The following is a 14,314-nucleotide window of genomic DNA, read 5'->3' on the forward strand; positions in this document are numbered from 1 at the left end:
ATCTTACCTAAGAGATCCTGCTGCGGTAGCCATTTCACTAATTTGACATTTGGTGTTATTCCAGAAGGCGGTGACGCATTCCATTTCCAAACCACTCGCTGTGGAATCTTTGAGAAGGCTTTTATGAACTCCACAAGGATGTGTTGAGGAAAATTCTTTTCAGCTACTACAGAACCCATTGAAAATACGATAAATCCTGTCTCGTCTGATTCTTCAACAAATGTTGCCAAATCCTGTTAAATTTAAAAGTCATAAACGTTAATCTTGTAACGTACAAAATTACTTAGCGTTTCTCTCTCTTCCTCTCTCTCTCTCTCTCTCTCTCTCTACAGATATACACCTAGTTATGTATATATAACCATCTTCAGTGAATAGACAAAATATATATGTGGAAATTGGCATAGTTCTGAAATTAAGCTTTCTAAATTTCTTCTTCTTTACGAAAATCAAACTTTATTTGAGCATTCAGTATTTTGATTAGTAAATGTCAATTTATTACCAACAACGAACAGCAGGGTATTGTTTCTGCATAGTTTATATTTTTACTAGTATTGTTTGTCTGTCAGATATTGTTTTTATGCACAATTCTACACATGTACTTAATGGTCACTTGATAGATATTATAATCATTTTGAAATTAGAAAAAAAGGAACATTTACTCACTTAATGTTCCTATATCAGAAATATTTCCGGAAAATATCAAAAATATATTACTATGCATCTATACACTCATATCTTTTATATGAGATCAAAGCTTGGATAGAAACTTGAGTGCCCAGCTTAAACATAAGCGTATAATTTACAAGACAGCGATAAGAATGAAAAGGAAGGAAAAAGAGATAGATCATTGTGCATGTAGAACCATTATTTGAAGAACTGAACTTACTAGTTAAAATTAAATCAACTTTATGTTTACCGTTTAAAGTGAACTGCCTAATGTACAGAATACTTGACAACTACGGTATCAACTTTTATCACAATTGTTCAAGTACAATAAATAATATGTACACACACAAAGACATAGATAGAACTTTTTGATAACCAATACCACAATTGAACTACGGTCTCAAAAGTATAAGTATCAATGTATTACAAGATTGGAAAGCCGTACCAATACCGTAAGTGTAAGGGAACTACCTACTTATAGTAAATTTAGAAAACGGTTGAATTTTGAGTATGAAAATTGAGACACTGCCATGTTAGTATAGCATTACTATTGTCATTAAGAGCTTATTCTAAATCACAGTGTGCCTTAATAGTCCATATTATAATCTCTCCTTTTCGCTATACACCGCTGTAAACGACATTAAGATATTTATGTCCATTGAAAGTCGTCTATGTAATTGGATATCATACTTATCCAATTTTTTTTATAATACTGCATTGTGTTATGACAGATTTCAAATCTACGTGTTAAACGAAAATTTGCAAGATTATACGTTTTTCTTTTTCAGTGTGGCAGACTAAGGATGCTATAATATCGCAAACACCAAAATTTTGGTGGTCTCTACAGCAGTAATGACGCAAGTGAGACAGTCGAGGCAATGCACATCCAAAGTACTTTAGTATCTAATAATATATTCATGATGCGACAGATTTCGAATTTATGCGTACAAAGTTACAAGGAATTAAAAATTTGACTTCTTTTTGAAAGCCTTTATTTTGAAGAACTCCTTAAATAAACCCCATCCAATTTCATAGATAGTTTCCTATAGATGTTAAGATCACAATGTCGTTTCCAGTAATTTAAAATCTCGAACCGTTCTGTCTATATGATAAAAACAAAGTTTGCAACACTGTTTAAAATTATGTAATTCCGACAATTTAGTGTAATTTCACCTATTAAAAAGTATTGTTGTAATGGTATAGAAGAAAAGTATTTCAAAATTCATTTTTAAAAAGTTCCACAAATATGGGATTTTAAAAAATATATCAAATTTTACCATTTTTCATGTCTGCCAAATGGTTTGAGATACGAATATCAAGTTGCTACGGACGGGATTAAAATCTTTAGGTATGTTGAAAACCGCGTACGTAATTGAATGTAATACTTATCTAAGAACTTTTCTGAAATATAATTCTTTGAAAAAAGTCAAATTTTCAATTTCATTTTATCTTAGATTTTAACCGTTCGAAATACGAGGATTGTTCAACTCAATCCGGGACTTTTTTCTTTCCTGGTTTAAATGGACGCCTAGGCTGGAGGTTTTTTATGCAGTAGAAACTAGCACCTGTGTCCTGTTACTCATTTCCCGCGCTTCTGGATAGACCGTTATTCAAGATGGCGGACAACATGTGAACGTCTACGTGGAACAGCATGTTGTGATGAAGTTTGTAGTGAACGAGGGCATAAAACCTGCTGAAATTTACAGAAGACTTCAGGCTCAGTACGGTGATGAGACACTCAGTCGCAGTGAGACATTTGAATGGTGTAAGCGCTTCAAAGATGGCCGTATCTCTATTACTGACGATACCGGTCGTAGTGGATCACAGCCCTCGTTAGTCATTCTTGAGAACATTCAGCGTGTGGAGCAGCTGATCCTGGATGAACGCTGGGATAAGCGTTAACTGTTGCTAGAGCTTATGTGGAAAAATAAATCCACTTTCCACACTTTGAAATTTGTTCTTCTATTTATTTATTTTTTTAAAATCCCGGATTGACTTGAACGACCCTCGTACGTATTATGACCGTAGTATTCGATATTAAAGGTACTTTGGATACGTATTTTGTCCATCTTGCTTAAGTTATTACTGTTATAGAACGTTGTTAGATGACAGATTTTTGAAGAGTACCGTAATAGACAACCGAATTTTCACATGTCCTGTAACAGCAAAAGAAGTATGTCATAGCACTAATCTTACATGATAATTTTCTGTCATTAGCAGTTGCAGAGTACCATCGTTAGTATTGGATCTTTGTAGTCAAATGTTGTAGATTATTTGACAAAGAAAAGATTCGCCATTGGTCAACAGCAAAACTGATCGTGCACCTAAACTAGCTTACCTTTGGCAATGGCTTTGGAGGTCTACAGTGAGTAGCTGCTAAACGAATTACACTGGGAAGATTAGGTCTGGGATAGTCAATGCTATCGTCACTGTTCACAAACACAAGACTAGCATTCTGTTCAAGAATTGACAATGAAGGTACGTCGTCTCCAAGGTGACGCCTAATTAATTTATCCATATCACTGAAATAGAAATATTCTCGATTTATTCGTACAGCTATTGAGAAAAATGTATTGTAAAAGCGTTCCCAAAAAGTCATGTGATCGCTGTATGGTAAATACAAATTTGATACGTATGACCAAGGTTGTGGATTCCAGACGGCGTTATCAACCCAAGGCACTAAAGCCGCAGATGTAATAGTAATGTAAGGTACTTGTAGTTTATAAGAAAAGGGAAGAGCACATTCGTTGACGATTGTACCTGTGATTAGTAAATCAAACTTAGACGCCAATATTTCTTTCACCAGTTGACTCTTTAGAAGAAACTCACACGCTGCTAGTCCAAATTGTGGCATGTAAAAGGCAATATTCTTTCCATTATTCTTAAGTTCAACCATATTTGGAAACGATTTCTTGATGTAGTCCATCCATCCTTCAGGTACATGTTGTATTATATTCGCTGCGTTTGCATCTTCCATAAGTGGTAATGGTGCCACATAAGTAATTTTATGCCCTCTGTCCGCTAGACCTTCAAGAATAGGTCTGTAGTAGATGAGGTGACTAGGTGAACAATATGGAAATAACGCTAGAATACGAGCAGCTTGAACATTTTGAATGAAGTACATCAAGGAAAAGATGAACACATTTTTCCACATCATCACGTCTGTAAAACAAAATAAAGGAAAATTTATGAAAACTTATGCATTTTTTTAGTCTCCAATACATATATATCATTTCAAAAATAAATTTAATATATTATCATACGTTCAAAACTCTACAATATAATTTCTGTATAACAAGAAGTCGAAAGATGAGTAGGACCAGCCACTGGAATTAGAAGCAATACCTGCTGTCTTATAGAAACATGTAAAGGTAAATCTAGGGGATTGCGACATGTAGAAAAATGGATGGGTATCCTTGGTTTGTAAAATAGTACAATGGGGCAGAATGAAACATACCTTGTTTTAAAGTTACAGAAAACTATCAACTTTTTTTCAATCCCAACCAATAAGAGTAACTCAAGCGTCCAAGGAAAATCTAGGTCTATGTTTGAAGTTTTTTTTTTTTTTTTTAACGAAAGTGTATTTAAAAAAACAGCCTTAATTCATTCTTACAACGAAGCCTGTGTAATATAGTCACAAAGTCACCTGCTTTCACAGTTAATACGAAGAAAAATAATTAAGAAAAATTATGGACTTTTATTTCTATACACAAATGAGGAATGGAATAACAGAAGAAAAAAATATTTTAATATGGAGTTTGCAACCCTGATTGATGTCTGTGAGAGATTTGGCAATATAGTGTAAGTCACGATGCTTAATGTTACTCTCTTCACATGTTCTGACTTGGCTCTTTATAACGATCGCCTATCTCACAGAGCAGCCTTTTAAATGTTTGCTCGTACGTTTAATGTAATCACATATTTTTCGTGACGGAAAACATAATGTGTTTCTTTCGGCAGACTGAACCCCGGGAGAAGAGGAAATAGAGCGGAGCTTAAGCTATGTGGCTGTGCTGATACACTCAAACGGAGCGAAGTGGGGTCATTTATTTCGCTTTCTCTCTCTCTCTCTGTCACACACACACACACACACACACACATACACAAACACAAATGACTTATATTATTAAAGCAAAGACGAAAAGAATCCACAGTAGAAATTCGAATCATCGTTTGTTTGTGATACTTATATTCAAATTATTACAAAGGAAAAAATAAGAATATTTTCTTAGCGTAGTTTACAATTTCGGAATTTAACTCCTGATGTATGTTTACGCTTTTTTTTTTTTTTGCAAGTATTTAGGAAACGAATGAATATTCTAGAACTAAATTTAAAATTGATTCACCACTGAAATGTTACTGCGTAAGCAAACATGCAAAGCCACAGACAAATGTGTAAGTGTTACACTTGTAATTCAAAATTATAAAATAAGTAGAGAATAGTCAACTGTGAAGTCATGTAGGCAGTGGTCAAAGTGAGACGGTATGTGGTGGTATGCCATACCGCCTCTGGTTTTTCAGTGATCAAGACACCGTCACTGGAAAGTAGATGCTAATATACCTTTAATAAATTAATTTTTATACACAGTAATTGAAGAGTAGCTTTGCATGTAGAAAGATTTTATTTCTTATGTAGAAATAATTTATAAGCTGACAACCGACATTTTTATCATCTTTTTCCTTACTTTTGTTTTCAAAAATGAGGTATCAAAATATAAACTAGATTAACTTCTTTGAATTGTTTCTTTCTTATGTATGTGTATGTCTTCTTGCCTTAATGCATATAAATGTCGTGTTTCGAGCATGGGCGGATTTAGGGATTGTCCACTGTGGGGGATATCTTCCGGGCAGGGGTGGACTGGCCATATCAAGTACCGGCCCGATGGCCGCTGCGCCCTCCTCACATCAGTGCCTTTGCGCCCTTCTCGGGAGGGGCTAAGACCCGTCTTAGCCTCGGGAAGGCCCACAGTTTCCTCTCTGAACACAATTTTGTTTTAAAAAATAACAAAGCTACATAATTATCTTATAAATTCGCTAGCCTTTGGCCAGCTAGGGCTCCACCCCAGACCCCGGTATTTGCTCGGCCTGCGGCCTCGCTCTTTCTGTTTTTGTCTTTGGGAATGTCATTATAATGATCTTAGGGACCCTGAAATTTATAGATTTGACTCTAATATTGGTCATTTTGGATGTTTTTTTTATATCAACCCTCCCACCCCCACTGCTCCGCCCCCAGTTCCCGTCTTTACTCAGCCTACGGCCTTGCCCTTTCTGTTTTAGGCTTCGGTGGTACCATTAATGATCTCAGCGACCTCGAAATATATTGATTTGACTCTAATCTCGGACATTTTGGATCATTTTTACATGTCTCTCCGTCCCACTCCCGCCGTTAGGGGCGCTAGTGGCGTTATATACCAAGGCTGTTTTATGTCACACTATAACCTATATGTTTTCAAAATTTCGTTAAAATTATTTTTCTCGTTCTTACGTTATACCATTAAAACCATTCCTACTGTTATAATCCCCATTTAAATAGCATTGGGTTCAAGTTTCCACCTACTCCCCTCTGTTGCTAACCCCAGACAGTGTTGATTACCTGGTAGGCCTACCAAAGAATATTTATGCCAAGTTTGCTCAAAATTGGTTGACCCGTCTAGGAGATATGGAACATACTCGTACATACATACATACAAGCATACAATGGCATTTATAATATAGTAGATATATTATTTTACGTATATATATGCACATTGAAAAAGTATACATATACAAAATTATATGATGCCCAAACAAGGGCGCCCATGTTGTGGTTTCCAAGGAAGGGCAAGTACAAGCGACGCTTCAAATATAGTTTCAAATTTTGCTGTAACTAATGCAAAAATTCTATTGGGTTTTCGATATTCCCAAATACAATTTCCTCTTAGGGGGGGGGGGGAAAGCGCTCCACCTTGTCCCCCTGATGTGCGCCCTTGTGCCCAAATACATAATGTATATACAATATAATACTTGCAAAATCTGTACTGTGACTGGACAAGTGAGAATGCTGCAAAAACTGTATATTTCTACTATTTGTGATTAACATGCACATCAAATGGCTTGAAGGGCGGCCACGAATCAAAGAATGATTTGAAAATGATATGTTGTGACTTATGAAGAAACTTTCTAATATATTAATAGACTTTGATACGACTTGGTAAGTACATTGTTAAGTATAATGTAGTATTGTTATTTTCGCTGATAATGAGTGCAAAGGTTCATGTTAGTTACTGATTAAGAGGGGTGAAGTGCTGAACGAGCTCATCAACTTTAAAAAGTTGACCCTTGACCGGAGAAATAATGGGTTTGTGGAAAGAAGAAGTGAAATTAGGAAATGTAATAATTTCAGTGGAGAAATGTATTGTAATTGTTGGTTTTAAGTGGTGTTTCATGGAACTTGGGAACTATATGTAGCGGCGCAAGTGATTATTTGGCGGAGTGGTACACTTGGATTATTATTTAGACCTATTTAACTTAACAACAAGCATTACTAAGAGGTAGACTACACACGTTCCGAGTAATCAATTCATTTTTTCTTGATTTTTCTAAGCAAACTTTTCAGCCTACGATACGACTTAAACGTTACTGCTCTTGGTGTCCAGTAGAAATTGTGTACATTATTAGATGCAGTGTTCTAACAGTTATTTCATATTGTGTTTTATTTAACTATTTTATATTGTTCTATACTTACTTCGGGGGCCTAAGATATCACAAAGTTTTGTTCTATTCTATTAGTGTTCTCCACCAAAGTGTCACCAGCTATATGTATTTATACGTATAATTGTAGACGATTTTATTATCAATGCCAGTGACTATAACTTATTTGTTTTATTATTATTATTATTATTATTATTATTATTATTATTATTATTATTATTATTATTATTAAAAATAACTAAACAGGTCAAAGGCAGTTTAGTATATTATATTATATGCACGAAGGCACCTTCCTGAAACATTTCAGTTATGGTAAGATGGATGTGGGGCTCAGCTCCCTAACATTTACCAGTGGTGTCCACCCCCCCCCTCATGTCCATGACGCACCCCCCTCAATTGTCTATCTGTAGGTGTTCTTCAATGAAAAAAATCTTTTCGATTAATTTTTACATCCCCTCAATCATATTTATATAGATTTTAACCCCCCCAAATATTTCAATGACGCAGTTTGCGTCATAGCCCCCCTTTGTGGGCACCCCTGCATTTACATATTTCTGTATATAGCCTTTTACTACTAAAAAGGCACATTTTTAGCATTATTTAATTTATAATTATTAAGAGATAAACATTAAAAATAAACCAAGTATGCTGTATCATCAATGAGTTGAAGCCTGACAATACCAAAATTTTCAGATTTTTTGTCGGTTGTTAGGAAAGTTAAAAAAAAAAAAGACAAATTTGTTGGGTCTCGGAGCTTCCCCCTCAACCCACACCCTTCCTAATGCTAGCGTTAAGCACATCTATTTAATACATTAATTATTATAATGTCATAAAATAAGTTTCACACAATAAATGCACCGTAGCTAAAGTAATTAAACGGGTCCACATAAAAATAAAAAATAACAAAGTAAATTGTCGAACTTAATATTATTTTGAGTTATTTGAAATTTTATTCAGTAATTTATTGGCAGTGGATTTCTATTGTGATACTTCTGAACTGATTTAGCCATGGAAGAAGCTAGGAATAAATTTTCCATTTGAAACATTTTTCAAATTGGTTGTTTTTTTTTCAAATGTTTCAGATTTTTTTGGTTAAAATGTTCGTTTTATTGGTTTACACGAGATTTGAGTAAAATCACATAACTTTAACCTTATAAATTTATTTTAAGTTGTTTTCAAAATCAAAACATTTTCCACGTCTCAAAATTTCTAAATCTGGAGCAGTTCAAAAATTATCACAATAAAAAATTTCGAAAAAGGAAGTTTCTGTTTCTAATTCCTGCTTGCACGTGGAGGCGGTTCCTGAACTATCGGACTATGGTTCTAAAAAATGTTGACCGAAATTCAGGATGAAGATTCTTTAGATAACGTTGTGGACACTATCCATGATCCTACACAATCATGGAAATTTCCTAGCAATGCTGTTATTATTAGCCCAGCACAATGATAATCTTTATTCTTACATAAAGAAAGTCTGAAAAAAGCGAAGAACCACTGTTGAAGAGGCAGGAAAGTGGTAACAGGAAATTTGGAGGGGGAAGCACTGCTACTTTCTTAAGTAAAACAACTGTGATGAACATTGTTAACTTAATTACACTTGAAATCAAAACAGCAATTGCCAAAGAAGTTAACCAAGCTGGAGTTTTTCTGTCATCATGAACCCGACCCTAGATGTCTCGTCATATGACCAGTGCTCCATAGTGCTTCGGTATGTGTACAATGGATTTGTTCAGGAAAGAGTTATTGCCCTCAAACATGTGATTTCAACAACAGGAGACAACCTCTTTTAAACCCTCGGACAGTCTTTGGCTGAAGTAAAAATACCTATGTGTGGCAGACGCTTTTGATGGAGCGTCAAATATAAGCGGATTATATAAAGGTGTGACAGCAAAGCTGAAAGAGATCAATCCGAAACATATTCACATATGGTGCTATTCACATGTGTTGAACTTGGTGATAAGTGACACCGTCCAGAGTTTGGGTGTTCGTATATCTTTCTTTGGGCTTCTCCAGGAAATTCAGATATTTTTGAAAGAGTCCCAGAAACGACTTGAGGTGTACTTGGAACAAAACCCAAGCGTCCGTCTTGAGGCTATTGGGATAACTCGATGGAGAAGTAAAAGCAACGCTGCTGTAAAAATATTTGGACACTTTCATTACTGGGCACCGGACTCAAAGGATGCCAAACCAAGAAAATCAAAACCAGTATATGTGGAACTCGTAGCAACTTTAAGTGTGATTGGCAACTCGAAAGAATTCAATTCCAAAGTTAGACATGATGCAATGTCTCTCATTCAAAAGTTGTGTTCCTTTGAGACTATCATTGTGGTTATAATGTTTTTATTGATTTTTCAGCATACCACACCTTTATCAGACTACTTGCTAATAAAAAAACTTAGACTATGTCCAAGCATGGCACCTGATATCCTTAACTCAAAATAAGTTAAAAGAAGCTAGGGACCAGTTCGACAAAGTCTACAAAGCAGCAGAACGCTTTGCAACAGAAATGTCAAATAGTATTGAAGGACTGATTACAGACGTTCCTAGTCTAGAACAAGTTATTATAAATAGAAACAGAATTGCCTGAGGTAAGATGTAGAAAAAGAAAGAAAATGGCACGGGAATCAGCTTCTGATGAAGTAATTGAAGACAGTAAATACAGCTTTGAACTAACCGTTTTCAACTGTGTTCTAGACCAAATTTCTAACAGCATGCAGGAACGATTTGCTGAAAACCAAAGCTTATACTTAGATTTAGAGTGTTTTGATCCTAAGAAGTTCAAGAGTTTAAGTCTAGCTTCGTTGTCACTGAAAAGAATCACTGAGTTAATTCCTGATTGTGAAGAGGGAAAACTTAAAGAAGAGCTTCTTTCGTTTTCATCAATGTGGGAAGAGTTTTCAAAATCCCTTATGAGAACTAAGAAAAAAAAACAAAAAAAACAAGAAGCTGCTGAGGTTCGTACGATTGAAGATTTGATTGAAGAGGACAAGTTTTCTGAAGATTTCATGGAGGATGAGGAGGAATATTTGGGGCCGACTGACATATTGTGGACTTAAGGTCTATAAAATGTGATGGAGTGAAGTGCAATTCTTGCTTTAAGTGCGCCTTCGATGTGATTCTGCAGTACAATATGTACTCAAGACTCTACACAGAATTAATCAAAGTTTATAAGTATCTCCTTACATTACCGGCAACACAAGTGTCCTGTGAACGAGCATTTTCAAAGCTCAGATACATAGAAACAAGACTCCGTTCAAGACTTACAGATGAACATCTGGAATCATTGTTCCTGATGAACTTAGAAAGAGACATTCTGACCAAAATAGACAACAATCTTATTATTGACAAAATGTGTGAAAAAAACAAGGAGATGCGAAGGCTCCCTCAAGCATAAATCATGACTTTACTTTCATTTTCCAGTTTTGTTTTTGAATTTCTTTTTTCGCTAGGTAGTTATATAATTCTAAATCTACTTTTGTTAATTTTTAGTAAATGTTTCATGTACACTTTTTATCAACGGTTTTAAAAATAGATGAAAATTAAGTTAATGTTATGATGAACATAGCTTTAAAAGGACAGAAGTATGAAAAATAGCATAACTCAACTCAAATCTTCAGTTATAATTAGGCTGTTAACAAATGTAGCCGAAGAATTTAAACAACTGGTGTGATTTTTGTAGTCTCAGTTAAAGTGTGCAGATTTATATAGACCTAATATATTTAGTACTCAAAGTCTCTTCATTTATTTATGAGAATATTGAATTTGTATAATTCTATCGTGATTAACTGCAATAGCTACTTAATCTTTTGTTGTTTTTTGTTTACTAACTTTCCGGTGGAAGCCCCCCGGCATTTCCGTTTATTAGGAGGAGGTATTCCATACAAACGAAAGCCTCGGATGGACGGCGCCCTCCCAGAGTATGTGACCGCGCCCTTTTTACATAGCCAGTCCACCCCTGCTTCCGGGGGTTTGGAATACTCCTCAGTCGAGTGGGGGGAGGGGTCCGAGAGTTTTCCCGCAGGAAATTGTTAATATAAGAACTCTGTTTTTAAGAATTTTCGTGTATAATTCTCTATAATACAAGATAAGGGGATATTTTTTAAAAATTTTTTCAGGAAGTTGTTGGCGGGCTATTAAAGTCTCTCCATGTTCCTCCCTTCTCCGTAACTATAGAGAAGTTCTCCAATGGGTTTCAGTCTCTATATAAATAGAAATGTAATATTTTAGGCAACATGTCCTCACTGTATTTCAACATTTAGATAGCCGGTATGTCGAGTCAAAATCGTAATAAAACATACCGCCTCTGCTTTTTTCCATTTCGAACACTGCATGTAGGTAGGATAGGTTTGATGCGGACAATTCTCACGGGGGATCAGTAAATTCGGTCCCTGATAGACTAGAGATGGCCAGAACCGGTTCCTAGCCCGGAACCCGGGCTAAAACCGGTCTTTCGGATCCAGTTCCGAAACCGAGTTTTTGGATCCAGATCTGGAACCGGTTCCCAAGATCCGGTTCCGGAACCGTGTATTCGGATCCAGGTCTGGAACCGGTTCCCAAGATCCGGTTCCGGAACCGTGTTTTCGGATCCAGTTCTGGAACCGGTTTTCATCGCAGAACCGGTTCCGCCGGAACCGGAAGTTTGTGGCCATCCCTACGCTAAACCCGAGCTGCTGGCAGGCTGTGATCAGTGTGTTGGGGCCGTCCACATATTACATAACGCTATGTTTGACCAATTTTTACCCCCTCTCTCCCCCTTGTCTCACTTCGTAACGCAAAGCGGAACTCCTCAATCTTTTGTTACATAACTTACTGATTTTTGTTTTTCACTAATTTTGCTTATTTTGTGGGTTATTACAACGAAAAACTATTTGAATTGTAGAACCTTTCATACAAAATGCTTGTATTCTGAATATATTTGTAGTGTTTTTCGTCAACAAATCAAAATTTTAGAAAATTGCAGTACCGTAATAATATTTTAATCCCATAAGGTTGTTTAATTAACCACTTTTAATTCTCCGAAATTGGATACTGTCGTTTTCCCAAAGAGATCACACACATCCTTTGTAGGTCACTGATGATTGACAAGGAAAAAATACTTTTTTTTTTTTAGCCTCCACTTTCCCCTGCTTTGGCCAATTACTTTCGGACTTATTTATGGCAGACGCAACTGCCTCTTGCCTTTATTCTCTCTCTTATACTTTGATATTTCTTTATTATCTCCCTGTCGTTTCGGCTGTCAAACCTCAGAGAATTGAGGTGAGGCAAATTTCTTTTCAGCATGGCACTTAATATTTAAAACCATGCCCTTTTATTTCTCTTTTTTGTTTGTTTGTTTTATTTTCCTTATAATGTAAATGATTGGGAAGCAGCCCATTCACCACCCTGAAAGGTAAAATAATAATAATAATAATAATAATAATAATAATAATAATAATAATAAACCAAACACTGTAAAAAAACAATTTTTTCATTTGGTCTTAACTGCCTTGTAGTTTCTTCTTTCTTCCACGATTATGCATGCGTTTATTACACTGTTTCTCATACGTGTTTACTACACTAACACTCAGAACACTGACACATACATAATGTTAGATTTAGATTTATTAATAATTCTCTAGACCATGTTACATGTACATTTGCACAAAATGGTATAGAACTCGTCAGTACATAATTTCGATACAATATTTAAAACAAATACAATGCTCTTGTGTTCAACAACTTGTGAAAATAGATAAAGGCTAAACCAATTCTACAATCTACATAACAATAATAAGTATATATATATGGCCTTAATTACTATTTTAATTACTGTATATTTGTATTTGCCATCTTAACTATATATACAACTATATGAACTGACTTAAATCTAGTATATACAATTGGAATTTAATTACTTTTGGAAGTTTCAAAATTTGCTGTTAAGATATTCATTTACAGTATAAAATGTGTTTTCTAATAGCAGTTTGCGCACTGAGTTCACAAAGAAACTCTTTCCATGACTATTTTTTATGTACCCAGGTAGTTTATTATACAACTTTACACCCATATAGATGTGTGATTTTCCGTATACAGATGTTCTATGATATACAGTGGATAAGTTATCTTTTCCACGTGTAAGGTAGTTGTGAGTATACCATCTCTTTTAATATTACCTAAATGATCCCAGGTAATTTTCAGAAGTTCAAATATGTATAAAGAAGGAACTGTGATTTAGTAATGATTTTTAAGACACATTTTTATTGTTTAAAAATATTCTGAACCTTCGGCGAAGACCCCCAGAACACAATTCCGTATTTAATATGAGAAAAGAATATGGCATAGTACAGGGACAGAATTGATTGCAGATTAAGTATTGGGACTAGAGTTCGTATTATGTACATAGCCTGGGCTAATTTTTTTGCTTAGTTTTTCTACGTGTTCTTGCCATGAAAAATTATCATCCAGATACATACCTAAAAATTTTACAGTATTAGTAAAGGTACATATTTCATTATTCAATAATATCTGTGGCAGTTAGTGTGATATTCTGTGAGATAAATGGTAGAAAATACACTTTGTTTTACCTGCATTTAGTTTCAATTTATTTGAAGAAAACCAATGCGTAAGTTGGGATGTTGTAAGATCAATGGTTTCTTGCAAGCTATCTCTGTCTTTCTCAGTTACAATTACTGTTGTGTCATCAGCAAAAAGGAATAAATTATCCTTCTCTATATTTAAGGATAAATCATTAAGATATAGAATAAAGAGTATTGGTCCTAAAACTGATCCTTGTAGAACACCTTTTCTATTTATTCGTTCATTTGAGTTTATTTTGCTCAGACTTTTAGTTGTTTCGTCCATATGAAGAATTTGTACGATGTGTTTACGATTGTACAAGTATGATTTGAACCACTCCAAAGCAATACCCCTAATGCCATATTTTTTCTAATTTACCATAAGTATATCATGGTCTACACAA

At 35.0% G+C, this 14,314-nt stretch overlaps 1 protein-coding gene across 1 annotated transcript in view; it reads right to left on the reverse strand.

The window, feature by feature from the left end:
* Positions 1-14,314, reverse strand: part of LOC145685992 (UDP-glycosyltransferase UGT5-like) — a 72,172-nt gene that overhangs the window by 22,346 nt on the left and 35,512 nt on the right. Inside the window, exons 2-3 of the mRNA XM_081758803.1 lie at positions 3,005-3,828; positions 8-233 (exon numbers count right to left, since the gene is read on the reverse strand). Coding sequence (XP_081614929.1) covers positions 8-233; positions 3,005-3,823 — 1,045 coding nt within the window. The 5' untranslated portion in view covers positions 3,824-3,828. The remainder of the gene's footprint in view (positions 1-7; positions 234-3,004; positions 3,829-14,314) is intronic.

Source organism: Thermobia domestica, chromosome 5 (assembly GCF_964235325.1).
Source record: "Thermobia domestica chromosome 5, izTheDome1.hap1.1, whole genome shotgun sequence".
In the NCBI taxonomy this organism is placed as follows: Eukaryota; Metazoa; Arthropoda; class Insecta; order Zygentoma; family Lepismatidae; genus Thermobia; species Thermobia domestica.